The sequence below is a fragment of the Sapajus apella genome, unplaced genomic scaffold (genome assembly GCF_009761245.1).
Source record: "Sapajus apella isolate SASKATOON/1434 unplaced genomic scaffold, GSC_monkey_1.0 scaffold108, whole genome shotgun sequence".
In the NCBI taxonomy this organism is placed as follows: Eukaryota; Metazoa; Chordata; class Mammalia; order Primates; family Cebidae; genus Sapajus; species Sapajus apella.
This window is the reverse complement of record NW_022437048.1, coordinates 4,206,597-4,234,349: the sequence shown is the minus strand read 5'-3', so window position 1 is coordinate 4,234,349 and position 27,753 is coordinate 4,206,597. Positions and strand designations below refer to the sequence as shown.

At 35.2% G+C, this 27,753-nt stretch overlaps 1 protein-coding gene and 1 pseudogene across 1 annotated transcript; both read left to right on the top strand.

Annotated features, from left to right (window-relative positions):
• The first annotated feature begins 1,552 nt into the window (after positions 1 to 1,552).
• On the top strand, positions 1,553 to 19,199 carry LOC116537255 (UDP-glucuronosyltransferase 2B4-like). Its single transcript, XM_032259311.1, is given in 6 exon segments — positions 1,553 to 2,317; positions 3,876 to 4,024; positions 8,469 to 8,600; positions 11,329 to 11,416; positions 12,271 to 12,490; positions 18,222 to 19,199. Coding segments are annotated over 6 exon segments (1,623 nt in total). The 5' UTR covers positions 1,553 to 1,563; the 3' UTR covers positions 18,502 to 19,199.
• A 6,375-nt stretch (positions 19,200 to 25,574) lies between these two features.
• On the top strand, positions 25,575 to 26,187 carry LOC116537306 (annotated as a pseudogene).
• The last annotated feature ends 1,566 nt before the right edge of the window (positions 26,188 to 27,753 follow it).

Sequence of the window (27,753 nt, the reverse complement as noted above, 5' to 3'; positions counted from 1 at the left end):
TGCAAGTCAGCGGTGGCTAAGTGTCCTTGCTCCTTTGGCCAAGGGAGGCGAGGAAACTTCCATTGCAGAGGCTGTGGCAGAGAGGCTTTCTGTTGCCCCGGGGTCTCTCTCCAGAGAAGAGCCAAGTTGGTACTAGCTAGATAGCTTGGACAGGGGATGGCTAGAGACCCAGGCCAGGAAGATCTTCCTGAGGAGTCCATATGGAAATAGGCACCTACATTACGCTCTAATCACTTTTCCGTGGGGCTGCTGTGGTATGCTGAGACCTACTCCAGTCACTAGTCACCTCAGATTTTCTAGTACCCGGAGGTATCACCTGTGAAGGCTGAGAAACAGCAAGAATGGCAGCCTAGCCTTTTCTCTGGTAGCTCCATCCCAGGGAGGTATGGACCTATTTCTGGCACAAACACACCTCTAAGAGGTGGCTGGAGACCCCATTTGGGAGATAAGAACCCTTGTCAGAAGGAATGGTATCAGGGACCTGCTTCAGGTAATCAAACCACATTTTGGTTAAGCCGCTGTGCTGTGCTGGGGGTACACTTCAGCCTTTGGTTGCCTTGGACACTCCAAAGCTAGAAGGCTGAAATGGCTAAGTTGCCCAAACAGCAAAGATGTCAGCCTGCCCTGCCCCCTGAGATCCCTTTACCAGGAAGGGCCTGGAACCTCTGTCAACTGTGGTGGTAGCCAGAGATCCCAGTTGGAAGGCTCCACCTGGTGATGAGGTGAGGGGTCTGGAATTCAATTAAAAGGGCAGTCTGGCCACATTTTTATATGGCTGTTGTGCTGTCCTGGTGTATCATTTTCACTCCAGTCAGCTTGGACTCTTCAAAACTTACAGACTGGATTTGATAAGTCATTCAACTAGCAAAGATGCCGGCCCATACCTCTTTCTGGGAGCTCTGTCACAGGGAGTTTTCAAATTTCTGTGGACCCGAGGACAGTGGTGGGAGTGGCTGGAGTCCCGGTGAGGTGGAACAGGATATGGTACCTGCTTAAAGAAGCAGTCTGGCCATGTTTTTGTAGAGAAGACGTGCAGCAACTGGTGGATTCCTTCCACCACCAGTACATTTGGACCTTCCAAAGCTTGAAGGGCAGTACAGCTAAGTTGTCCAAACAGCAAAATTGGCAGCCTGCCCTGCACACCACGCCTCAGTTGATAGTGCTGTATGGTGTATAAATTACGTATGAACAAAGTATACAAAACATTATTTGATTCATGTTTTGTTATTTTGTCTTCAGTTCTGTGTCAAATAGAATGCAGAAACATGAGCCTTCCATGACTAAGGTTCTGGAAACTCTTCTAAAATATATTATATAAGACAAGTGATGTGTCCATGCAAGAACGTCGATATTAGCTGAAAGACAGCACTTATAAACATAAAAGGGACATCAAACACACTTGTGTAAATAGGTCATCAACCTTCATTTATCTCCTTGCCATCTACATGCTCAGACTGTTAATCTGATGGTAATGTATTTACTTTGAAGTGTAAGTTACATTTTAACCTCTTGATTGATTTATCTGTGAATATAACCACAGGAAATGACAGAAAGAAACAGCAAATGAAAAAAAAAAAAGCCTTGAATTGTACCAGGATGTCTGTGAAATGGACTTCAGTTTTTCTACTCATACAGCTGAGCTGTTACATTAACTCTGGGGACTGTGGAAAGGTGCTGGTGTGGCCCACAGAATTCAGCCTTTGGATGAATATGAGGACAATCCTGGATGAACTTGTCCAGAGAGGGCATGAGGTGACTGTGCTGGCATCTTCAGCTTCCATTCTTTTTGATCCCAACAGCCAATCTACTCTTAAATTTGAAGTGTATCCAGCATCTTTAACTAAAACTGAGTTTGAGGATATCATCCTGCAACAGGTCAACAGATGGGTAGACCTTCCTAAAGACACATTTTGGTCATACTTTTCACAAGTACAAGAAATCATGTGGACATTTGGTGACATACATAGAAAATTCTGCAAGGATGTAGTTTCAAATAAGAAACTTATGGAAAAGCTACAGGAGTCAAGATTTGACATTGTTTTTGCAGATGCTATTTTTCCCGGTGGTGAGCTGCTGGCTGAACTACTAAACATACCCTTTGTGTACACTCTCCGCTTCTCTCCTGGTTACACTATTGAAAAGCATAGTGGACGATTTCTATTTCCTCCTTCCTATGCACCTGTTGTTATGTCAGAATTAAGTGATCAAATGGCTTTCATGGAGAGGGTAAAAAATATGATCTATGTGCTTTATTTTCAATTTTGGTTCCAAATATTTAATATGAAGAAATGGGACCAGTTTTACAGTGAAGTTCTAGGTAAGTAATTTTTTTCGGTTGGTAACATGGAGATCTAACTTTCCTGTGCCTTTGAAGCTGAACTTATATAAAGCAATAAAGTCAGGGTAGTGAGTTTTGTTTTTATTTTTTTATTTTTTTGGAGGCTTGCTCTGTCTCCCATGGTGCCAGCTTGGAGTGCTGCAGTGCAGTGACACCATCTCAGCTCCCTGCTGGGATTATACGTGCATGTCGCCATGCTTGACTAATTTTTTTGTATTTTATTAGAGACAGGGCTTCACCATGTTGGCCAGTCTGGTCTTGAACTCCTGACCTCAAGTGATCCACCTGCCTCTGTCTCCCAAAAAGTGCTAGGATTACAGGTATGAGCCAGCATGCCCGGTTTGTAGTAAAGGTTTTTGTAAGTGAATTTATGAAATGAAAACACAAGATGATCTATGAATCACATAAATATTATAGAAAAGTTTAAATTATAAGATCATTCAATACCCTGTGGCAATTGCTCATACAGAACACTCTAGGAAGCCATATACTGGTATATTAGTGCACCTAATATTTCTTTAATCACACATCTGTTTTACTATACAGATTTTCATCCTAAAAAAAGGCCCATCAACAAACATCTTGCTGAATGCATACATGTAGATTGTCACACATTTTTCTGCAACTATCTATGTAAGATTACAGAAATTTTTTCTTGTATATCTTAGTTTCCTTATTCTGAAATTAAAATATGTCCTCATTCTACCAGGTTTCCTTCACAGTTGAGAGAAATACTGTCTCCATCTCAAATGCAAAAACGAATAAGGAATTTGTAGTTTCTAATGTCTCTGCATTCCCTTACTAAACGATGGGAAATCATTCTTTTTAAGGCAATCATCTTGTTGAAGTCTCAACATTGTTATATATGTATTCATTTTTTTGAAACTATGTCTATTTATTAAAAAAATATGAGCCAAATTAAATTTGAGTACAAATCTCTATTTCAATAATTTCTCAAAATTTTCTAGCTGTAATTTACAAATGTATTTACTTAAAAGCTAATATTATTAATACCTTAGGATGAATCAAAAGCAGTAGTGGGCACAAGTATTTCAGCCATACTCTCAAAATAGCCCACAGTTCACTTGAGTAACTAAAGATGAAAGGATTAGCTTCATGAATTATGGAAACTAGACTATTTCTTAGAAAATTGTTTCATAGGTACAGCAGAATTAGTTGATCATGTGGCTCGAAGAGTTAATATGTATATGCTACTATTTTGAAGCTTTAAAGGGTAAAGAAATGGATGTTTAATTCTCTAGGGATTATTTTAATAATTGCTTATGATTGTGAGTATAATGATGCGGCATTCACGATATCGTTTATCCTCAAAATTCTCTTATCACTTTGCTTTTCTTATAAGTACACATGGGCAAAATATATAATTCATAAAAATTAAATTATGTCTATATTTGAATATATGTTTATGTATTTCAAAGCACAGACACTTTGCCTACATTGTTCTCATCCATTTCAGAAAACTACCAAGTGTAATTATCTTGTGTCATCTACCTTTTCTGTTCTTTATTCCTGTCAGGAAGACCCACTACTTTATCTGAGACAATGGGGAAAGCTGACATATGGCTTATTCGAAACTCCTGAGATTTTCAATTTCCTCATCCACTCTTACCAAATGTTGATTTTGTTGGAGGGCTCCACTGCAAACCTGCCAAACCCTTACCTAAGGTAAGGAAAAAAAAAATTTTTTTGGTTTTAATTTGTTTGCTTTGAATTTTTAGTAGGAATGATCCTATAGTCTTCATTCCAAGTGATTGACTTACAGTGAAGGAAAGATGGGAAGTGGTCAGGGTGAAGCAGATACCAATTAGAAACTCATGTGCATGTTGATTTGTTGATACCATCACAATTATGTGAGTTTAATCATTACTAAAGATAGAGAAGTGTACTAAGGAGACTTCGAAAATAGGATTGGTTAAATTAAAGTCTTGATTACGCAACACATAAGCATGTAAGAATGTATTGGTCATTCATTCAAAGAATATTTATAAAAAGTTTAGCACAAACCACAGGCAACAGAAAAAATAATAGACACAATTTCTGTCTCCACACATGTTACATTCTACTTCAAAAGATACAATATGTGCAAGTAATAAAAACTATGCAAAGCTATTATTTTGAGGAAAAACCCAATGCCAAGAAAGCGTCAGTGGAGATTTAAAAAGTATCCTGAAATCACCAATAATTAAGATGGGAGCTGAACAACGGGAAAGGCTGAGTGAGAATCAGGTGATTCTGAGAGTCACGTTAGAGCCAGATACTAATTAGGAGTTAAAATATTTATTAAGCACCTTTGGAAACTGCTAAAAAGAGTTAAGAAATGATGTGTGATAAGATCATTTTTTTTAAAAGAAAGCAGACAAATTGGGAAATTTTGCATGGAATCTGGTAGCAGATGATGGAAAAATAAGCTAGAATGTTTACAGAAATAATTTTGCCTTCATTTACACTAATAGTACCCACTTCATATTGTGTTGTGTGGAATAAAGGATAATATAGACAAAACACTTAAAATGTCTCTGTTATATAGTCAGTGATTTAGAAATATTATTAATTTTGCAATTATGGTTATTTTACTATGATCACTAATACTACTGATTACTTAACATGTACAAGTCACTTGAGATAACATTCTTCATTTAGCAGAACCAGAACCAGATTGTTCAGCACATCAAGATTACATTCTCTTGCAAAGTCATAGATAGCAGATATTCTGTGGACCTGAATAAAAGTAGATATGCTAGTTTTGCCAGTAAGATGAGCAAGTTGAATTTCTAAAATTCTACTCTAAGTGATAAGGATCTTAAGTATTGTAGCTGAAAATAAAATAATTACTTAACAACACAAATATGTAACCCTAATAATAGTTGCAGCCAAGCTTAGTGTTCATCTGATTTTACTCAAGGATATAACTCATTGTACACTGAGATCCCAGAGGTTTACTTCATAGAACAGAAACACACCCTATTAAGCAGGTGTTTTTGGCCTTATGACAAGCAACTCAGTAAAGCTTCCTGGGGGAACTTGTGTCTAGATACCATAGCTGCCTACAGAGAAGCAGGGAGAAGATGAACAACTTACATATAATAAAGACCAAATAATTTCTATCATTTGTATCTGAATATAAACTTAGTTTACAATAACAAAAGAATTCTGTCTGCATACCAGTAGAAGATGATATATTTTATAAAGGAACACAGGAATCTCATATATTTTAAATTAATATCATACTTTTAAGACATATGTAGAAAGTAAGCATTCTTTAATACATTATTAAGTAATCTCCTAAGATCTTTGTCTACATAAAACTGAGAATTTATTCCATGGTTAAAATCCAATATCTATGTTGCATGCAAATTGTATGTGCTTTATATAACTTTCTAAAGAGACAAAAGCTGAGGCAAGATTAATAAAATTTTTATGCCACCCTGTCCTGCTATTGAAAGATTTCCCTATTCACATTAAGGGAAAGTGATCATGCCAGTAGGAGGGGAAGAGAGTAGGAGGCATAGAAAGACAAGAAAAAGGATGACTTTTCTTTACAATGGTGATAATTACTAATACTAGCTGTTGTTATTATTTTGCAGAAAGATTTCAATGCAAGTCAATGGTTGTGAAATCATTTCTCTAGTTGTTTATTACATAAAATAATTGTTAACCCAAGTTGCTTTATTTTCAATATATTAGATTCTCAGATAATTGTATATTTCAAAACAAAAAGACACTTGACAAAAGGTATCAAGTGTTTAAAGATGCACATAGCCATTGGTTTCATAATATATTCACATGAAATCATACAGAGAAAAAATAATTCAAGATGTACAGGCAATATTTATGGAAAATATTCATAAAATTGACATTGGAAGTAACTCAACATCTTAAAAGAAGCAATGATTAAAAACTTATACTATGTACACACTATAGCATTACAATAATTTTATTAATCAAATGTTAACTTACACTGTCAGCCATAATAAAAGTAAAGTGAGGTAGAAAATTATACATATGACAAGACGATAAGTTTTTTGTAGGAGGAAAAGGTATGTACAATAAGGTTAAAATTTTCTAAATAAATGTTACATGTACACGTGTAAATAGAGCGAAAGCCATGATGGGAACATACACAATTTACATCCATAATATCTCTAAATAGAAATTTTAGAAAAATTTCCTTTTCTTTCTAAACTTTTCATACTTTTATCAAATTACTTACATTGATTTTGTATTATTTTTATGAAGTTGCCACAGAATGGTAAACAAGCAGCCCACATCAGTGATGAATCAGTAAACAGAGGTTAGATTACTTCAACATTGGGTGGATAAAGAAGGCTCTGGGCATCAAGCCAGTGAGAGTAAACACTGAACATGGGTTACATTAAATGTGGCAACAGGTAACTGCAATTACACAAAATGCCTAGATTCCCCATGTATTACCTGTAATAGTAATACAATGGCTCTCACGTTAACACTGATGTCGGAAGATTAAAAACCATATTTTTCAAAATACACAGCAACATATGGTCTTCACAGTCAATATTTGGATATTTTTTATTTGTTTTATAAACAACAGTTAAAAAAAGTTTTACCCTAATGATTAAATCCGAAAGTATATAAATTTAAATATTGGCACAGATTGGAGAAAGCAAATCAGAATAATTATCAATCAATTTTTGCCAAGCACATCTTCACTAGGAGTTTATGTAGTGTGAGTGAGCTACTCATGAGGGTGACCAGATCTCCCACGTGGGAAAGCCTGGTGGCCTCTTCTGTCATGGTGCAAATGCTGCCTCTGAGACACAGCAAAGTAAAGATGAGAGTTCCTCATATGCAGTTATAAACAGCACATCAATTTAACAGTGTGATTTCAGGGCAATAGGGGTTCCGCCTAAACAATAACCTGAGAAATACGATCATACAACTATCTAACTATATACTATACAATTCTGTGTTACAAATGAGACTCTCAGGACTAATTCATAGAAATTTCAAATCAAAACCTGACTCCAGAATGTCAGTAATTCTTAACCACCACCTTTTATGATTATTTTTTTCTTTATTTGAAAAAAGACTGGAAAACTCTGACAAAACTTAAGTGAAGTGTAAAGGATTATACAGTAAGATAAATGTAGACACAAACTCATCCCAACTGTGAATAACTTTTCCTCAGTGCTAATAGTTAGGAAAGCAAACCACTGATGGCTTCAAACTAAAAGAATTCTGTAGAAAACCTGCCTGAAAAAAACATGTGATTTAGTAAAATGACAATATAGAGTTAAAGGCAAGTGGTACCACTTTTCAAGACCTATATTAGTAACTACAATATTATAAGTGAAGAGTCTGGGTATAATACTTCTAGCATTATTGTAAGGGTTATTGCCGTGTTTAAAATGAGGAAATTGAGGCCATATAAGAAAACTAAATGCCAGTTTATTTAGCTCACAGTGAGGTTCTATGGTCCGGGGAAAGGGGGCCAGAGAAGTCTCGCTGACTTCCTGGGGCCGGGTGTTTTTATGGCTATGAGGAACGGGCAACAGCAGGATGCTGTGATTGGGTCTGGGGGAGCGGGATTGGACAGGGCAGGACGCTATTGGTTGGTAGGTTGTAGGGCAGGTTTTCTGGTGCAAGAGCCAGCCATCAGCCCAGGCTTCCCAAGGGAGCTGTGCACAGAGCTAGGTACCGAGCGCAGGGGCAGGTGCTGGGAGCAGAGATAGGTGCTGAGTGCAGAGGTGGGTGCTGGGTGCAGAAATGGGTGCCAGGTGCAGAGACAGGTAGGTGGGTCTGGCTTCCCAGCGAGGTGACTGGCCTTACAATTATCTTCTAGACCACTATGTAATAGCTCCATTTCATTTCTCTCTTATACACACACACAAAAGCATGTACACACACAGACACACACACATTTTCACAAATAGTTTTCGTAGAGGCCACCCATCTCATAGTATACATCTTCTTGATGAGAAATTGAATGATTGAGTCAGTTAAAAGCTAAAATTTACTGCAATAATAACTGATAGTATTTGCTTTTCTTTCTTTAGTTATTTGTACCAAATCTTTCAGTGGTGCTTGCTGAGCTGATGCTCTTTTGTGATGGAACAAATTCTTTTTTTCATAGGAAATGGAAGAGTTTGTCCAGAGCTCTGGAGAAAATGGCATTGTGGTGTTTTCTCTGGGGTCAATCATCAGTAACATGACAGAAGAAAGGGCCAACGTAATTGCATCAGCCCTTGCCAAGATCCCACAAAAGGTTAGATCAAATGCCTTAGTGGTTTGGAAAACTACTGAAAGAGGCTGTCAAAATCTGTAAATAATCCAATTACATAAATTTTCTGCCTAAAAATTTAGTGTTGGGATAGCACTAATTATCAGATATTAGTTCAAAATCAGAAATATACATGGAATATGCTAAAATAATACAGAAGCTATTTTATGGATAAAAGGAATAAACATATTTAAGTAGTGTAGGGAAAGTTTTGGTATTACCATGATGTTGGGGCCAGGTAAGGGATACCGCCAAATTCTTCCCCTGTCATTTGACACTTAAGTTTAAGGATTCCTGTGGGCATTGTACACACTACAGATGTTATCAGAAGAAGTTACATTTAAAGGTGTGACTTCACTAGCACACTAACAATAGCAGGTATTTCAAAATGTGTAACATGCATCATGAAATTTAGGCTTGCCACGTAATCCAGCCTCATATACTTCATGCACATTTTGGAATAGGCACAATTGTATGATGTTCAGGTTACTATTCAGAGAAAGGATGACCTAGGCTGACATACAACTAGTCCAAGTTCCCATCCAGTCAGATAGATTTAGAGAAAGAGAAAAAGCAGCCTCCCTTGCTGGACTGAGCCCAGCCAATGTCTGAAGCAGGAAGATGAAAGAGAAAGGGTGGAGATGGGTCCTGTCCTGAAGGTGGATCCTGTGCTGTATAAAATGTGGCCACACAAGGACTCTGCACTATCAGGTTAACAACTTGTCCCAGTGGAAGCAGCAGAAGAGAATATAGGAAGGAGTCAAACAGAAGGAAGCCAGGCAGGGGAATAGGCTCAGATACCCCCTCTATAGAACATAGTAGGAACATACTTTCTTCTGTGTAGAATTGACCTGTGTGTCTTGGTCAATTACTTTTTAGTTCCTTATCTGATATAGTCTTCTTGTAATGAACTATACTAATGTTTTTGCTGAAAATTCAGTTACTTTAATACTGACAAAACAATAGTTAAATACTCTAAGTATTGTTCAGTTCATAAGAATTGCTTGGGAGTTCTAAAGTTAGTAACTTAAACATAAAAATGTCTTTGCTATAGCAGAACATATTAATAACTGTTGTCAAGCTTTGTAGCACATTGTTGAAGTGTTTACAATCAGTTGACCAATTTCAGAAAAATACAAGTTTGAATTTATTCAAAAGCTGTCTCTTTATTTATGACACCAACAGGTTCCTTATTTCAATACTGCAAAAACATCTAAAATTAGCAATATCGATAATACTCTGAATTTGTCTCAAAAATTTCCCCTTGAAATTTCTGCTGGAAGTAGTGTTGATAATTCATAATTTCAAAGAAGTTATACATGCTATCTTTGTTGCATTAACTCATTTCTTACAAGTAGTTTATTTTATCAACTTGCTTTTTTGTCAATCAAGGACACCAAACTCTAATATAATTACTTATAGACAAGTAAAATGAATGTATTACTTCCCATGTTACTAAAAAATGAAGAATTTAATATTTGATTTGGAAGATAAAAATTAGTATAAAATACATCAAACAAAATGAATATATAGGTCATTACTAAATTGTTACTGCTTTTTCACTAGCATTATAATGACTACTTGAATTTTTTTCATACATATAATTTTTTAGAATTATGTGTTTAAAATTAAATTAATTTTGTTTCTTAACTTTCATTTTAACTTCAGGGGTACATGTGCAGGTTTGTTACATAGGTAAACTTGTGTCAAGGGGGTTTATTTCACAGATTGTTTCATCACCCAGGAATTAAGTCCGGTACCCATTAGTTATTTTACCTGTTCTTCTCTCCCCTCCCATCCTCCACCCTCCACCCTCCAATAAGCCCCAGTGTTTGTTGTTCCTTCCATGTTTCCATGTGTTCTCATCTTTTAGCTTCCACTTAATAGTGAGAACATGTAGCATTTGGATTTCTGTTTCCATGCTAGTTTGCTAAGTATAACAGCCTCCAGCTTCATCTATGTCCCTGTAAATACAAAGTCTTGTTCTTTTTTATGGCAGCATAATATTCCATGGTGTATATATACACCATTTTCTTTATTTAGTCAATCATTGATGGACATTAAGATTGATTCCATGCCTTTACTATTGTGAATACTACTGCTATGAATATACATATGCCTTTATAAGAGAGTCATTCATCATCCTTTGGGTATATACCCAGTAATAGCGTTGCTGGGTTGAATTGTATTTTAGCCTCTTGGTTTTAGAGGAAGTGTCACACTGACTTCCATAATGGGTGAATCAACTTAAACTCCCACTAACAGAGTATAAGCGTTCCTTTTTCTACACAATCTTGTCAGCATCTATTACTTTTTGAGTTTAATAAATAGCCATTATGACTGGCATGAGATGGTATCTATGTGGTTTGATTTGCATTTCTCTAATGAGCAGTGATGTTAAGTGTTTTTTCATATGATAGTTGGCTGCATCAAGGTCTTCTTTTTAAAAGAGTAACAGTTTTTTAAATATTTGAACTTTTCATTGATATCTCATTTTTCTAAGCTATTATTTTGGAAAATCCTGGTTTCCTTTTATACTTAACTAATTATAAAAGTTAAGAAAATGAAATGTAAGTATTCTATTTACATCAGTCTTTGAGTAGTATTTATTACCTAACATCCCTTGATCTCATTCTTAATCTCTTTAGAGTTCTAACATTCTGTAGCTTTGGAATTTCACCCATGGAATAAGATGTTTTCTTTACTGTAACAGGTTCTGTGGAGATTTGATGGGAATAAACCTCATGCCTTAGGACACAATACTCAGGTGTACAAGTGGATACCCCAGAACGACCTTCTTGGTATGACTCTGGAGAACAAATATATAATATATTAATAACAGGCAATTAGAGTGTTAATAATTCATCATGAAATAAGATTATTTGTTATGGAAAAACTTTAAAAAAATGAAATTTCTTTATGTTTATTCCAGTACCATAGGAACAATAATAAGCAGTAATTGTCAGCATTGTATTACATATGCTCACAATCTTTATGGTCGGAAACAGAGTATCTTTACTTCAGGTGTTATTTATTACGTCTTACAGAATTTTTAAATAACTTCATGGGTTGTCTGTCTCCTACTTCTATAACTTTACACCTGTTCTTTCTTTTTATGCAGGTTTATTTATAATGTCACTAAAATAAGAGCTCCTCTGCTATCATCAGGGGCTCTGCATTTTTTGAAGAATTAAACTCCTAATCTTAATCATAAAGTGATGACACATTTCATGATGAAGAGTAACTTGTCCTTCCTCAATCCTGACATCACCATCACCCAACTGCCTGCTGCCTTACACATGTCATATCACATTCTGTGACCGCACTTAAGAGAACACATTCTTACATGTCCATCACTTTTTTGGGGATTTCTTTTCTGCATAGTTTATTTCTTTTATTTAGATTGTGCTTTTTCTTTAATCCTACTGGTAAGCTGGTATTAATTTTTTTCAGTCTGAAGACTTTCATATAGCTTTCATATAGCTTTCACTTACATCTACAGCAGAAGTAGGTGCTCCTTCCTCTGAAGTCTGAAACACAATTTTAATTTGGTTCAATGTGTTAGCTAGAAATCACTGTCACTTTTAGAGTCTTTAGTTGTGGATTTCTCATTTTATTCCTATGAATAATTTTGCTAACATTAATTTAATCCTAGGTCATCCAAAAGCCAGAGCTTTTATAACTCATGGTGGAGCCAGTGGCATCTACGAGGTGATCTACCATGGGATCCCTATGGTGGGCATTCCATTGTTTGCGGATCAACCTGATAACATTGTTCACATGAAGGTCAAGGGTGCAGCTGTTGGATTGGACTTCAACACAATGTCGAGTACAGACTTGCTGAATGCACTGAAGACTGTAATTAATGATCCTATGTGAGTATAATAATTTTTACTAGGTGGTATTTGTATAGACAGCTTATCTTGTAAATACTAAGTATGAGATTCATCCTTTTTGCAAGAGACTAATTTTGAAATAATTTAAATGATGTAGCCAATCTGAAATCTTCTTTGATTTTTGAGCAGTTATTAAAAAATTGTGTTTGGACCCCATACATTTAAGGGACATCCAATTAGTGAAACAATTTTCTACACAAAAATAATTTTAAAGTAATATAGAAAATATTTAAAAGGCATTTTAAAAAATTGATACAATCAATCCATAATAGGAAAAATAAACTTGAAGAAACATCATTAAATATTTTAAATACCTAAAATGTCTAAAAGTATAACTATTTTCCTGATGCAAAATTCACTTTTATTGTTACAATTACTGTAACAGACTTGATAATTAGATATAATTTCCATAACTTAAAACCCATCTATTTACAGTATAAAATCCCAATATATTTAGAATGCTTAGAGTCATGAAGCCATCTGGAATTATACTTTTTAAGGTGTTGTGTCAATGATGTCTTTCACCTAGTATAATTTTTAAATTTTTTAATGGTTTTTGAGATTCATTCATGTTGTAGTGTGTATTTATACTTCTTTTTACAGCAGTGTAACATTTTGTAGTATGGATATGCCATAATTTATTTGTTCACCTATCAGTTCATTGGCCTTTTGCTTGTTTCCAATTGTGGCAATTAGGAACATTGCTATACATGTTTTTGCATAAACATATTTTCCTTTCTTTTGGGTTGATACTGTAATTGGAATTCCTGGCTGATGTGGGAACTGTATGTTTACGAAGAACTGCTAAACTGTTTTCCAAATGACTTGCTCCATTTGCCATTACCACCAGAGTACAAGAGGGTTCAAATTCCTCCACAATGTTGCCAACACCTGTTATTGTCTTTTTGTTGTAGCCTTCTTTGTGGGGGTGAAATGATCTCTCATTGTGCTTTTGAATTGAATTTTCATTATGGTTAAAAATGTTGAGCATTGTTATATGTCCTTATTGAAGATATATCTTCTTTGGAAAAAAGTCTATTCCAATCCTTGAAATGTTTTTTAACTTTGCTCCTTGTTACTGAGTTTTAAGAACTGTTTACATGTTATGGATATAATCTTATATCAGCTATGTAATTTTCAAGTATTTTGTTTCATTCTGGGTCTGCTAACTTTTTACTTTTTTGTTGATGGCTTTTGAAGCACATAAATTTTAATTTTCATAAGTTAAATTTGTAATAATTTATTTACTTATACTCCAAAGGAAACAATGCAAAAAATGCCTAAAATTCTCAACCCAGCTACCATCAATTCAGCATTTATAATTACTGTCAATAATATTTTTATATGAAAGGTATCACCTAAAGGAACACTTTAAAACAGGTTGGACCGTAAAACATGTTGGACAAATATAAAAGAAATATAAGGTGATCTATTTAAATGGAAATATATAAATACTGCCATTAAATCAAAACAGACTTTAAAAAGAGGAGCAAATAATTAGTAAGAACAAAAAATATTAGAATAACAGAGTTAACAAATGGAACATGATACACTGTCATATACATAGATATGTATAAGCACACATACATATATATGTATAAATACACATATATGTATTATATATATTGACTGGAAGATACATTTTCTTAGAGCATGTTGAACTGTTAATAGCTATTTGAAGTGATATTTGGTGGGCTGTAAGACTCAGCAAATATGAAAAGATTCAATATAATAAAGTGTATATAATACAGCCTTAGTGGAAGTAAGGGACATTATAAAAATAATAACTAAAATAACTTTGATTTTTGAAGTTAAAAAATATACTTCAAAAGAAATTTAAAGTCCTGCCTCAGCTTCTCAAGTAACTGCGATTACAGGCATGTGCCACCACGCCCAGCTAATTTTGTATTTTTAGTAGAGAGAGGGTTTCACCATGTTGGTTAGGCTGGTCTCAAACTCCTGACCTCAGGTGACCCACCTGCATTGGCCTCCCAAAGTGCTGGGATACAGGTATGAGCCATCACTTGAACCTGGAAGATAGAGTTTGCAGCGAGCCAGGATCATGCCATTGCAGTCCTGCCTAGGCAACAAGAGAAGAACTCCATCAGAAAAAAAAAAAGTAAAAAATTAAAAATTAAAGTCAAGAAGTAAATCATGACTATGCATGCATTTTTATCTCAGCAGTGCTGCTTTCAATTATATACTGAACAGATATGTATACATACATAAAACTTGTGCTATATATAATATGGACAGGAAACAGGAAAATACTGGGTAGAAGAGGTCAGTTCCCCAGCAAAGTTCTCACTTTCAAGCCTGAAAACTGATGGCCTTACATGAGAACACACATTCCTCTTTTTGAGCCCCAAAGCTGCCTTTTGGACCCCCCATGCCCCCCTCTTCTGAACCCATATAAACCCCAAATGCCCGGCTCCATAAGGAGATGAACAGAAGAGCAGAAGAATGGCAGAATGGTGCATTAGAGAGAAGAGAAGGAGCTTCTGAATGGTGAGAGTAGTTCAGCTAGGGACAGTCAGAGAGGAGAGGAAATTGGACACTGGATGGCCAAACTCCAGGGGAAGATCATCTTCCCACTCTATTACCATTCCAGCTCCCCATACATCCCACTAACAGCTAACTCCAGCACTGAATAAAAGCCATGCATTCTGTCATAAACATTTACATGTCATCCTTCAATTCCACATGCGACCTGATTCTTCCTAAATGCCAGACAAGCACCTGAGTACTAACAGGGCACTGAACTGGTTAACACTTAAGCCATCAGAAGATGACAAGGCTAAAAGAGTACCCTGTAACACCACCCACATGGGCTTTGGGAGTTACAAACACACACCCCTGGATGGTGACTTGGGGCCAGAGGCCAAGGGTGCTCACCCAGGCTCCTGCACCTGGCTTTCTGTGTGCTCCCCCTCCTGTAAGGGGTTTGTGTGTGAACAGGGAGTGAACAGATGAGCCACACACCTGTCGGATATCTTGTGAGGGGGACCATGAAACTCTTGAATTTCATATACAAAAATGTTTATGACAGAATTATTACTACTATCCAAAAATTGTTTGCAACTCAAATGTCTATTGGTTATAAGATGATGATATAATCCACGTGTTAGCAATCAACAAAATACTACACAGCAATGGAACTAACCAACAACTGCTACATAAAACGTTTTTAACAACTCTAATGAATACATATTATATAATTCAATTATATAAACAAGCAAAACTAATGTATGGTATTTGAAGTCAGACTAATGCTTAATTGGAGGACAAAGCTAATGACTAAATAGTTCAGGAACAGAGAATTATTCTAGGTAGGTTGTGATATCCTGTACCATTAACTGAGCAGTAGGTAATTGGTATCTTCTCTTCAAGATGATCTTACACTTTTGACCTACTTAGTGTATGTATATTTATCTTTTGGTTTTAATATTTAAAGGTTTATTTTAAAAGATATGTAATATATTTTGAATTCTAGGAATCAAATGTCAAAATAATCATAAAAAAATAGAGAAAATCCTAGGGGTTCCATCATAGTGTGGCCAAGAAAAGCCTCTCTTAGAGGTAACATTTCAAGGGAAGCCTCAAAATGAGAGAGAAGCTTGCCTTGGTTGTTGCAAGAAAGAATGCTCCAAGAGTGGGAGAGAGGGGACAAAATGTGTAAAGGTGCTAAGATGAGAACACCTGTGGGAGCGTCAAGAAAAATAGGTCAATGTCTCTAGAAGACCTAGTGTCCATGCAAAAAGTGTTAGGAGAAGAGCTTGCCAGTGTTTGACATTGCAGGCTCCTATAGACTAAATAACAGAGTTGGATTTTATTATTTTATTTTATTTTTTCATTATACTTAAGTTCTGGGGCACATGTGCAGGTCGTGCAAGATTGTTACACAGGTATACACATGCCATGCTGCATCCATCGCCCTGTTATCTACATTAGATATTTCTCCTAATGTTATCCCTCCCCAATCCCCCAACCCCCTGCTATCACTTTCCTAGCTCTCCCACCCCCTAACAGATCCCAGAATGTGATGTTACCCTCCCTGTGTCCCTGTGTTCTCATTGCTCAACACCCACTTTTGAGTGAGGACATGCAGTGTTTGATTTTCTGTTCTGCGGCAGTTTGCTGAGAATGATGGTTTCCAGCCTCAACCATGTCCCTGCAAAGGACATGAACTCATCCTTTTGTATGGCTGCATAGTATTCCATGGTGTACATGTGCCACATTTTCTTTATCCAGTCTATCACTGATGGGCATTTGGGGGTTGGTTCCAAGTTTTTGCTACTGTGAGCAGTGCCACCCAGTAATGGGATTGCTGGGTCAAATGGAATTTCTATTTCTAGATCCTTGAGGAATCACCACACTGTCTTCCACAATGGCTGAACTAATTTACACTCCCACCAACAGTGTAAAAGTGTTCCTATTTCTCCACACCCTCTCCAGCATCTGTTGTCTCCAGATTTTTTAATGATCACCATTCTAACTGGCGTGAGGTGGTATCTCAATGTGATTTTGATTTGCATTTCTCTAATGACCAGTGATGATGAGCATTTTCTCATATATTTCTTGGCTGCATAAATGCCTTCTTTTGAAAAGTGTCTGTTCGTATACTTTGTCCACTTTTTGATGGGGTTTTATTCTTAATATGATGAGAAGTCAGGCAAAAATCTAACTCAGGGGAGTGTCAAAATCTGACTTTTATTTCAAAAATATCATTCTGGCTACTGGATAGGAAACAGTAGGAGATACAGGGGTAGGGTAAAAGCAGAGTGACTAGCTCTGAGGCATTTCACTCACCATGACCACAATTCCTTTTCAAAAATTAAAAATGATATTTCTCAAATTATATTTTCGCTATTTCTTAAAGCACTTAAAATTGCTCACGATGTTGAGTATGTTCTCATATGCCTATTCCAGCACCAAAAGAGTATAATTGGATTGTTCATAACACAAAGGATAAATGCTTAAGGGAAGGATACCTTATTCTCCATAATGTAATTATTTCACATTGCAGCCTGTATCAAAACATCTCATGCAACCCATAAATATATACACCTACTATGTACCCAAAAAACTAAAAATTAACAAATTTAAAAAAATAATGAAATAAATCATATTTGCTTTGCTTGAGAAAAATTAGTTTTCTCATCTGATTTTTTCCATTTTTAGGTTAAAAATATTTATCAATGATAAAATTCCAATTTAGAAGCCAAAATTTCTACATTGACTCAAATTAATATATACAAATTCTATGTCAATTCTATGACATTTATTTTGAATCATTTGACACTTTGAAAACCTTTCATGGGGTGGATGTGGTAGCTCACACCTGTAATCTTAGAACTTTGGGAAGCTGAGAGTGGTGGATCATTTGAAGCCAGAGTTCGAGACCAGCCTGGGCAACATGGAAAAACCCTGTCTCTACTAAAAATACAAAAATTAGCTGGGCATGGTGGCATGTGCCTGTAATCCCAGCTACTAAGGAGGCTGGTCCAGAAAATTGCTTGATTCCCCCAGGAGGTGGAGGCTACTGTGAGCCAAGATTGTTCTACTGTACTCCAGCCTGGGCAACAGAGTGAGACTGTGTCTCTAAACAAACAAACAAACAAATGTAAAAAATAAAAACCTTCCATGGACTTGATATGCTCAGACAAATTAACTTAATTTCCATATTGGTATCTCTATGTTTATCCTTCGGATATAAAGAGAACGCTATGAAATTATCAAGAATTCATCATGATCAACCAGTGAAGCCCCTGGATCGAGCAGTCTTCTGGATTGAGTTTGTCATGCGCCACAAAGGAGCCAAACACCTTCGGGTTGCAGCCCACGACCTCACCTGGTTTCAGTACCACTCTTTGGATGTGATTGGGTTCCTCCTGGCCTGTGTGGCAGCTGTGATATTTATCATCACAAAATGTTGTCTGTTTTGTTTCTGGAAATTTGTTAGAACTGGAAAGAAGACAAAAAAAGATTAGTTGTATTTGAGGCTTGAAGCTGGGAAACCTGATAGATGGGACTACTTCAGTTTATTTCAACAAGAAAGGCTATGATGCATGGTTTCTTTCTTTCCATGACAGAACATCACTTCAAAACATGCTGACCTTGTCAAGTAAAAATTTGTGTTTCAGAGATTTAATACCTATTTAATGGTTAGAAATATTTTTTGTCAAGAAGGAAAACACCAACAAAAATATAAAACTATATAAAGCCACATGATCTTACATTTAAATTTGTTGAGCTTCTATTGAAATTTGTTGCTCCCATTCACAGGTAACATGAAAAAATTTTCACTGAGCTTAACAACATTTCACATATTGTACATAAACACAAGAACACAAGAAGTTCACTGAGAATGTCAGTACTGATTTGCAAATACTCAGAATACTTTGGCTTCATTTGAGCAGGATTTTGATATTTTTAACTGTTGCTAAAGGAACTATTAAGCAATTGAATTGTATAACAAAAACCTCTCTCTTGTTTTTGATATTTTGAGATGAGTAGTGCTGCTTGGCTTTTATGGTGCATCCTGCTTCAGCCTCAGTTTTTCCTAAAAGTTATGGCAAAATTTTTATCATTTTAGAGCTTAAGTCATTTCCCAATGGAACATAGGTGGAATTAGAAATACAGAAACTCTTACGTGCTTCCTACAGTAAAATTGAACTATTTTACAAAGGTGTTTGTTCTATGAGTCAATTCAGGCTTTCCTAACTCAGGTTTTCCAAATAATATCGGCAAAATCAATACATGTCTGCCCAAAAACATATTTTAAATGGAGAAATGAGTGAGTGAGTGGTGGAAAGAACACTGAGCTAAAAGTCAGGAGAGCTGAGATCAAGTTCTATCCTTTTACTAAGCCAATCTTTCACCATGAGCCTCAGTTTACCCATTTTTTCAGGTCACTTAAAAATATTCATCTGGTTGATTTTTTTCTCATTTTAAAATTATTTCAATACTTTTTAGGGAACAGGTGGTATTTGATTAGAAGGAAAAGTTCTTTAGTTGTGATTTCTGAAATTTTGGTACACTCATCACCTGACCAGTGTACACAGCACCCAACGTGTAGTCTTTTATCCTTCTCCCCACTCTGACTGTTCTCTGAGTCCTGAGAGTCCATTATATTATTCTTATGCCTTTGCATAAGACATAAGAATATATACACATATATATTACATATATAAGACATAGTAATATATACACATGTATATTACTATACACATATATATTACTATATACATAGATCTGTATTTGTATTCATTTACATAAACCTGAAAAATCTATTTTTGAGGGAGTATAATATAAAATAACCTTCTAAAATAAAATGTAAGTATATAGCGTTAAACTGAAGTTCTACATCTAGAAATCTGCCATGCAGAAATTCTTCCATATAAGCACATATATGAAAAGAATATTTCCTCCAGCACTTAAATAGTTGCAGTCAATGAACACATGTTCCTCCTACAAATGTGAGTGTAGCCATTGCAGAGAACAGCTTATTCCACTGCTAAACAGAAAAAATCATTTCCATCAAAACAGTAATAAAAATAATAAAAACCAGATATATGATGGCAAAGTTATCTCAAGGTAAATGCTGCATCTGCAGCTTCTGTTAGCAGGTATTCTCTGGGCAAACAAAAAAGGTTTAAAAAATGAAATTAATTAACAAATGAAAACTGTACTAGGAATTGTCTTTAAGACATGCAGCAAACAAACAAGTAACTACTAAAGAACATCTACTAAGAGTTGTTAACAACAGCAAGGGCCTGTGGCAATTAAACGATGACTTGTTTTCTAGCCTACCCTCACTCAGTGTGACAGAAATTTTACTGCAGGCAGGTGTAGACAACAGCATTAAGCTCTACCTCCATGAAACTTCTACAGGAGGGCTATATTAATTTTTTAGAGGGAAAAGCCTCCTGAGTTTTGCATGCACACACCTCATGTATATGTTACAGAGGCTAAATTCCAGGCAAGAGAGGCCAAAAATATGTCTCTTCTTTCTTCTAGCCACTGTCGTAACACAGAGCTTTTACTCAGGCACAGCATACTAAGAACTCTGAGTTCCAAATAGTCATTATTATTCATTCATAGGATGGAGGTTCCCTGAGAAAAGAAGCAAACTAAAAAAGAGGCTAGCATCTTACCCTTAGTGGCACAAAGTGTGCCACTGCCTCTGCCCCAAGCTCTGGAGACAGGGCTGATACATTTCACCCAAAGAAACTGTCAGACCATTAAACAAAGAGCTCTAAAGCTCTCATGAGAGTAATTTATTTTATCTGAAAGAATATGTAGGAATTTCAAGCCTAAATGTGTGCTTAAAATATGAAGAGTTTAACAGTAGACAGTTTAAAAGAAGGCGGTAATTTCACGAGAGATACAAACAAGATCATGGGCAAGCTAATAACAAAACAAAACAAAACAAAAAACAAAACAAAGAGAAGGACAGTAAAGTAGAGCCTTTCTTGTTTCCAAACCAATCTGAAATGTCTCAAAAGCTATCACTGCTAATGTGACTCAATGATATTTTATCAGATTGTGAAGTAATGTTTGACGCTGAGATACTACCAAAAGCAAAGGATGAATAAACCACAGTTTATGAAGTCTAATAGCTAGACGGGGTATGAAAAACAAACAAATAAGCCAACAAACAGGAAGGAGTCAAAGAGGGCTTCTACTAAAACCCTATTATTATAGGCCTGTGAAAATGCCCCAGGATGTATCCTCTGTGTAGAAATAGCAAGGAAATGACACTACTGAGAAAAGAGATTTAATTAAATAATTCATTACTCAATAAACAATTAATAATTGCAATTTTCAAAAGGTGTGGGTTTAATTCTCAGAGTAACTATGACATACTACATAAAATAAGGAAGGTTTAACAAATTTTAAATGATCTATAAAGAAATAGGAAATTCAGATTACTATATGGGGAAAAATGGACAAAAAAAGTGTTATGAAAGTGATGAGTTGCAGATTTAACAAACAAAACTTTAATATAGATATTATAAATATTTTCAAAGACCTAAAGGGAACCACATCTAAAGCTGAAAAGGAAGGTATAATAATAATGTCACATCCAATAGAGAATACATAGAAAGAAATAGAAGTTATATTTTTTGAAAAGAACAAAGTCAACATACCAAAATGAAAATTATGATAACGAATAACAAACGCACAAGCAGAATCCTGCTTTATATTTGAAGCAGAAGAAGCAAGGGCCAACAAACTTGAAGATAGATCAATAGACACAATATAATCCAAAGAACAGAGGAAAAAAAAGAAAAAAATTAAACAGAGTTTTATTATTATTAAACAGACTTTTGAGATACACTTACGCACAGTAACATATGCAAATAGGGGTACTAGATGACAAAGAGAGAGACAAAGATTCAGTGGAAAATTTTCAAAATAATGTCCCAAACTTCCCATAAATGATTTTAAAAACCACTAATTTACACATTTCAGAGTTTCAATATACTCTTAGTTTAGGAAAAATACAAAAAGATCCAAACACAGATAAAACAATAGTAACCGGCTAAAAGCTAAAGGAAGAAAATCATAAAGCGCAAAGAGAAAAACAAGTCATTATATACAAGGGAACTAAAATAACATTAATAGCTGAGTACTTATCAGAAACTATGCTTCCGCTAAGGCAATAGCATGAAAAGAAAAAAATGTCAACCAAAAATTCTATATTCTACAAAATCATCTTTAAAAAGTAAAGGGGAAATAAAATCATTCCTAAACAAACATAAAATAAGATTTATTAGTAAGTAATCTGCCTTCCTTAAAAAATTTCCAAAGAAATTTTCCAGGCTGAAAGTAATAAACAGAGAAAAAATTCTAATCCGCATAAAAAAAAGAGCACCTGAAAAAAAAATTATAGAAATTAACAAATTGTATAATCCATATTTATTCAACTTCCTTCAACAAATTTAAAAAGTATGTAAAGCACATATATAGTTACATTGTTGGGCCTTTAACATATACATATGTAATACATAGTCAATAATAGAACTAAGGTGGTATATGGATGCAAAAGTGAATTGGAGCAAGAAATAATACCAAATGATAACTTGAATTTATAACAGCAAACAAATGGTAAACAAAAACCTATATATCCAATGATATAGGTATATATTTGCTCTTAAATTTTTTTTCACTTCTGAAAAGACATAACATTATATAATGTAATAATAATAAAAATGTTATTTTGGTTTGGAAATGTAATATATACATTTAAGTGTAATAAATACAATAGAAAAGCACATAACAGAAGAGGAAATAAAGATTTGCATGAGATACAAATATTTAAAAATGAATTAATAAAATCGAGTAACTAACAAATACTGTACATTAATAATAAACTGCATTTTTGTATATTAAAGATGAAATTTAAAAATATCCTTTGCTAAAAGTTGAAGAACACAGAAAACAAAAAAAGATATAAAAAGTTATGAGAACAGAGTTATTTAGGGGAAAATTTACAACTGTAACAGAAAAAATCCAAAGGTAACAGAAAAAAAAGAAAATAGTAATTAGTGCTAAAATAACCGACCTGAAGAATAAAGAATCCAGAAATATAGACAAATGTAGAGTCAACTAATTTTTGACAGGAATGTTAAAGCTGTACATTGGAGAAAGAAGAATCTCTTTAACAAATGCCAGTGGGTAAACTAGCCATATACAAATGAACAAAATTGAACCCCTGTCCTCAAACTATTTACAAAATAAGCTCAAAATGATCAAAAACTGAAATATAATATCTAGAATTACAAAACTCTTAGCAGGAAGAATATGGGTATAACATTGTAACTTTGAATCTGGCAAGGTTTTTAGATATGACACAGCAGCAGAAGAAACCAAAATAATACTGATAAATTGGATTTTTAAAAATTAAAATCTTTGCACATCAAAGAACACCATCAATAAAGCCAAAAGAGAAACCAGAGTTTGGAATATATATTTGCAAGTTACATACCTGATAAATGACCTGTATAAAAAATACATAAAGAAGGCTTACAGCTCAATGTTAAAAAGACAACCTAATCAAAAAATGTTTAAAAGATCTAAACAAAGATTTTACCAAAGAACATGTAAATGTCCACTAAGAACATAAAAAAAAATTTATGTTGGATTATATAGTTGAGAGAAATACATAATGTCTTCCCAATAACAAGTGACTTTTCCTTTGTGCTCATAGTCAGGGAAATTAGTTGTCATGACTAAACTAAGATACTTGTTCGGAAAAGCTGCCTAGAATGAACACAAGTTATTTAGCAGAACTATAACAATATAAAATTAAAGATAAAAAAACAAATAGCAGTAGTCTTAAAAATCTACATTAGGGACTAAAATATTTTAATAAAGAGTCTGGTTCACATATTTTTTAAATATCTCTCCTCATTAGTGTATAAAGTTGCTATTTTAATTATTATATATACTCAGTCAAATACACACACAGGCACACTTGCATATCTATGCATTAATAATAGAGGAAATATATTTTGTAGCACATAGTTCCTTCTGAAGGAACCAAGTGATGAGGTTTCTTTAAAACTTCGGCACTACTAATATGTGACGTTGGTCACGTTGGGGCCACCACCTGTGGGGGTCTGTCCTGCAGACCTTGATTCTACAACAGATGAATAAATACTCAAACACAGCGTACAGTGAACAAGCAGATTAGGGGATCATGTGCTTCCCAAGGAGAAAATTCGCAGCCACACAAACCCCACTAGTTCTCCTTCCTCACATTATTCAGTATAGATTTAACAACAGGGCCTCAAGTAAACACACGTGTGGATAATTAACACGGTTAAGACAGTAGTTCTTTGAAAGATTAAAGCTCTCCTAATGTATAGATATTGCAAATGCAACTGAAAAATGACAGCTCTTCTTTCATTACCAGCTGCTGCATTTTCTATGGGAATAAATCCCCAGTCTTTATCATGGAATGCTGGGAACACATTTTATGATGGAGTGTGACCTGTCCTTCCTCTATTCAAGTACCACCACCACCCCGCTCCCTGCTGCCCTGGATACTGTGCCCTATCATACTCAGTCACTTCACCATTTCTCTAAGAGAACATGTTCTGGCATGTATCCTACTTTTTTGGGGAGGGTGGTGATAGGAAGTGGGTGATATGCAGTTATCTTTACCAACAGTGTGCGCTATTTGTCCACTTGACAATCTTGTATTAATTCTTCAAGTCTCAACTCAGGTAACCCTTCTTAATATGTAACTTTCACTTATTGCCCCAGAGGACTTGATGCTTCTTCCTCAGTGATCTGAAAGTGATTTTAATGCAGTTTTACTATTACAGTAATTTGTTATCTAGAGAACACTGCCCGTTTCATTGCCTCATATTGTGCATTGATCATTTTATTTCTAAGACTTATAATGCATAATTTTTCAAAAAATCTTATGTCATCCTCAAACCAAAGCTTCTGTAACTCAAGATAGAGCCAATGGAATTTATGAGAGAATCTACCATGGAATCCCTATGGTGGGCCTTCCTTTATCTGCAGATCAACCTGATAACTTTACTTACATGAAAGCTAAGAGGAAGCTGTTAGATTGGACTCAAAACAATGTAAATTACAGATTTGCTCAATGCATTAAAGGCAGTCACTAATGAACCTACATGAATGTAAAGTTTTATACATGCCGCATAGCATGTATTCATAATTTCTTACATGAAAGCCCAGGGAGCAGCAGTGACTCTGAACATGAGCACAATGCTGAGTACATATGTTTTGTAATGCTTAAAGGCCATGATCAATACACCATTGTATCACAATATTTTTTGATGTTGTTGTTTTGGTGAAAAACATTTGACAGAGGTTTTAGAATCATGCATAAGTTCTAAAATAGTCAAAAGGTAAAATAAAAGGAACCGCTAAAGATGATAACAGGTTTATAAAGAAGATTGCTAACAAAGTTGAAACAGGGAACCATAAATATTATTATAATACTGACTAATTTTCAGCACACTTATGTGGCCTTTCAGCATGAGAGTTCAGCAAATGTTCATTTAAAATTTTTTTAATGTATATTGAAGATATACAAAGTCATATTATAGAATACAAATACAAGAGCAGCCGGAACTCCAGCATGGAGGCCTTCGCTGTCTGTCAGGGCTATGACCCTCCCGAGGGCTTCATGCCGGACCTGAGCAAGCCCTTGCTGGACCACTCATACGACTCAGATTTCAACCAGCTTGATGGTCCCACCCGCATCATTTTGCCTTTTGTGACCCGTGGGGACCTGAGCTCCTATGACTCGCACTGCAGTTACCCACTGGACCTAGAGGATGGCTCAAAGTACAAGTATACTCCACCTACACAGCCCCCATCTCACCACCATACCAGGAGGCCTGCACATTGAAGAAGACGGGGCAGCTGGCCAAGGAGATCCACCCCCAGGACTGCCCCATCAGCAGAGTGGACACATTTCCTCAGCCCCTGGCTGCCCTTCAGTGCCACACCCTGCTGGCCCCTGAAATCTAGAAATGTGACTCTGAGCCTGCATTGACCCCTTCCCCACTTGCCTCTTTCTGACCCAAACCTCATGGTTTCTGGGGCCAAAATTCTCTTTCCTGCCTCCCAACAGCTATAAAAAATTGGTAAAACCAAGCATAATGAATGGAAAAGTTTCACCAAAAAAAAATATATATATATATATATATTTTTTAATTTTAATTAAAAACATTTTTTAAAAAAATTTTGAAATACATTTTTAAAATGTTACCCTAATGAAGCTAATAAACATGGTCATGATCTCACATTAGTTACTTACTTTTTTGTTTTTAAAATTTTTTTTAAACGATTTATTTTCAGTAATCAGCACAACCTAATCAATCTCTAATTCCCATTATATTTGTCTCCAAATTTTTATGCTAAAATTTTGATCTCATCATTAATAAATTATAAACTACTAAAGCTTCCAAATTTGCCTTTTCAAAATTATTGAAAAGAGTTGATGTTAGTATAAATGCAGCCATTTCTTTGTTCTTACAGTGGTGGTTGCTAGCTTATTTAGAAGAATTCTAAAACCAAAATATACTTAACCAGAAATGGATAAGTTGGAATATTTCTGTTTAACAGCCAAAATTTTTGAAACCAGAAATATGTAGTTGATATATTATTTCAGTACATACATTAATTTCAGTTATGCTATTACTATTATATTGGTAATATCAATTTTTAATAAACAGTGCTGGTGTTGAAAAATATAATTTCTAATTAGTTGATACATAAATGTGTATGACATGACATGTTTTCTATTGGTTTTTTATTTTTATTTATTTACTTATTGTATTTTCCATGATACTTTAAGTTCTGGTGTAAATGTACAGAACGTGCAGATTTGTTACATAGGTATACATGTGCCATGGTGGTTTGCTGCATCCATTACCCTGACATCAACATTAGGTATTTCTCCTAACGCAATCCCACCCATAAGCCCCCACTCCTGGCAGGTTCCATTGTGCGATGTTCCCCTCCCTGTGTCCATGTGTTCTGATTGTTTGACACCCACTTATGAGTGAGAACATGCAGTGTTTGAGTTTCTGTTCTTGTGTTAGTATCCTGAGACTGATGGTTTCCAGCTTCATCCATGTCCCTGCAAAGTGTGTGAACTCATACTTTTTATAGCTGCATAGTATTCCATGCTGTAAATGTGACACATTTTCTTTACCCAGTCTATCATTGATGGGCATTTGGATTGGTTCCAAGTCTTTGCTATTGTGAACAGTGCCACAATAAGCATACATGTGCATGTGTCTTTATAACAGAATGATTTATAATCTTTTGGGTATATGCCCAGTAATGAGGTTGCTGGATCAAATGGTATTTCTAGTTCTAGATCCTTGATTAATCGCCATGCTGTCTTCCACAATGGTTGAACTAATTTACACTCCCACCAACAGTATAAATGTGTCCTATTTCTCCACATCTTCCCAGCATATTGTCTCCTGACTTTTTAATGATCACCATTCTAACTGGCATGAGATGGTATCTCAGTGTGGTTTCGATTTGCATTTCTCTAATCATCAATTATGATGAGCATTTTTTCATGTTTGTTGGCTGCATAAATGTCTTCTTCTGAGAAGTGTCTGTTCATATTCTTTGTCTGCTTTTTGATGGGGTTGTTTCTTGTGAATTTGTTTAAGTTCTCCATAGATTCTGGATATTAGCCCTTTGTAAGACGAGTAGACTACAAAAAT